Here is a 2033-nt window from a genome sequence, read left to right as displayed (position 1 = left end):
CAGGGATGATATCAGAGGTCTGTATCTGAAAGGAGAGAACGTTCATAGAATATTCGTACTCTTTTTTCATAAGCATCTGCTCAAATTTGTCGGCCGCGAGTGCCTCCAAGATCTGTCGACGGCAATCAGACAGGAGAAGGTCGTGGTACTTGTCGAGGTGCTTGCTAAGGACGTCGAGGAGAGGATCCACAGCGTAGCCATAGCGCCGAAGGGTAACACTGAGGAGGCTAACATAGTCCTTGATGAGTAGGAGATGGCTGGCAGTCTGCATCCTTGAGAACTGGTCCTCCAGGACAGAAACCATTTTAGCAACAGCGATCTCCCACAGGGCGTCGACCTCCACGCGGGTGATGAGCCCTCCGCCGGTGCGGAGCACGCGGTCTTCAACGATGAAGAACCCAGCGATCTGGGAAAAGAAAGTCTGATGTGATTCCAGGAAAGGCGTCATTGTGGAGACCTGGAAGTCCGAGGTGAGCTGGAGCTTGCGGTTCTCAAAGTAGTACTGGCGGAAGCGGTCCGTGAGGCCGAGGGTTTGGTAGATGTGGTAAGCTCGGTAGAGGGGAGTAAGTTCGAAGGCGCTGACACCGGAGAGAGGGTCGTCAGCGTCATCTTCCTCGTCGAGGGAATAAACACAATCGCGGAGGCTGAGCCGAGACTGCTCCTCTGCCTGGCGCTGCTTGACGCGGAGCTCTTCTTCTCGCTGGCGAGAGGCAGAAGCTCGACCGATGGCCATCTGACCGAGGTTGCGGGAAGCTACGCGTATGTGGACCATCCAATCGGAGAAGTCCTTGGAGATTCGGCGCTCAGCGTGGACACGGAAGGCGGGAATTTGTCGCTGGAGCATGCGGCGGAGGGTGGCCGAGGGAACAGCGTCGGGAAGGAGAAAATCGCGCTCGAGAGATTCGACGGCGCGGAGGGCACGGTAGAGGTTGTCAGAAGCAAAGTGATCGTTGGCGCGATCGCAGAGGTCAAGGAGGCGGACGCAAGTATGGGCGGAAGAGAGCGCAGCGGCTAGGTTACGGGCGACGGCGGAGGCTTCAAGGTAGGCATCCAGAGAGGAGAGGAGGGGTGAGGCGACGGATTGGAGGAGGGAGTTGGCTTCGGAGAGGGAAGATTTGAGGGAATCAGCATCAGAGAGAAGGGAACGGAGATCGTCCACGGCGCCGATGAAGTCCTGATAGTGGGCCTTGCATAAGTCCTCGATCTCAGATTCCTTAGATCGAACGTACTGGCGGAGGGAGTGAAGAAGAGAGTCTGGGCGGCCGGACGCAAAGGCCTTGCGGACGAAGGGGGCAAGATCATCCCCGTTGGCGATCGCCGTCGACAGAAGGAGAAGATCCTGCTTCTCGGATTGCCCGGCGGCACCGCCGCGGGAAGGTGGAGGAGCTGAGGAAGAATCCGGCAACGATTTTCTCCTCATCTTTCCCGGCGATGAGGGAGAAGTTGACGGATCTAGACTTTTTTCGCTTCAGAGTCAAAAAATTCCGGTGTTGCCATCGCGGTGTTCTAGGAAGAACATATCCGTCCGGTGACGGAGAAACTTGACTATTTACGGCTTTGCCACTGCCAGTGAATTTCTCGCAGTTGCGCCTGCCATTGGAAAGTCAACTTTACCGCATGGTGCGATTAGTTTCTCCTGCTGGAGATTGTAACGAGTAACAGATTTCGTAGCACAGCTATCTAAAAATATGAATTATATTTCAAGCAAAGCAAATGCTTTCGAATTGTTAGGTAGATGAATATGTTTTAATTCAATCCTGTGGGGAATAGAGAATGAGAAATTTTCAGGTAAGCCCCAACTACTATTGTAAGAATCCAAATTTTTTTTTAGCCTTTTCCTCCGGCTATCACACGATTTATTTTCGTTCCTTCTTGGTCGTTGCTTTCTCTAAACGCAACTCTTATCTTTTCTTCCTCGGCTCTCTGCCACCTTCCCAAATTGATCGTCACAACCGACCCGTGATTCCTTCTTTGTGACTGAATCCTGGCGTTGCAGTCAGGATTAGAGCTAGTTGGAATGGCAATAGCAGGAG

General features: G+C 53.2%; 1 protein-coding gene across 1 annotated transcript in view; it reads right to left on the bottom strand.

Annotated features, from left to right (window-relative positions):
- Positions 1 to 1672, bottom strand: part of LOC110026743 (exocyst complex component SEC15B) — a 2704-nt gene extending 1032 nt beyond the window's left edge. The window contains 1 exon segment of the mRNA XM_020727840.1: positions 2 to 1672. Coding sequence (XP_020583499.1) covers positions 2 to 1420 — 1419 coding nt within the window. The 5' untranslated portion in view covers positions 1421 to 1672.
- Between the last annotated feature and the right edge of the window lie 361 nt (positions 1673 to 2033).

Source organism: Phalaenopsis equestris, unplaced genomic scaffold (assembly GCF_001263595.1).
Source record: "Phalaenopsis equestris unplaced genomic scaffold, ASM126359v1 Scaffold000399, whole genome shotgun sequence".
Classification (NCBI taxonomy): domain Eukaryota; kingdom Viridiplantae; phylum Streptophyta; class Magnoliopsida; order Asparagales; family Orchidaceae; genus Phalaenopsis; species Phalaenopsis equestris.
This window is presented reverse-complemented; position numbering and strand designations above follow the sequence as displayed.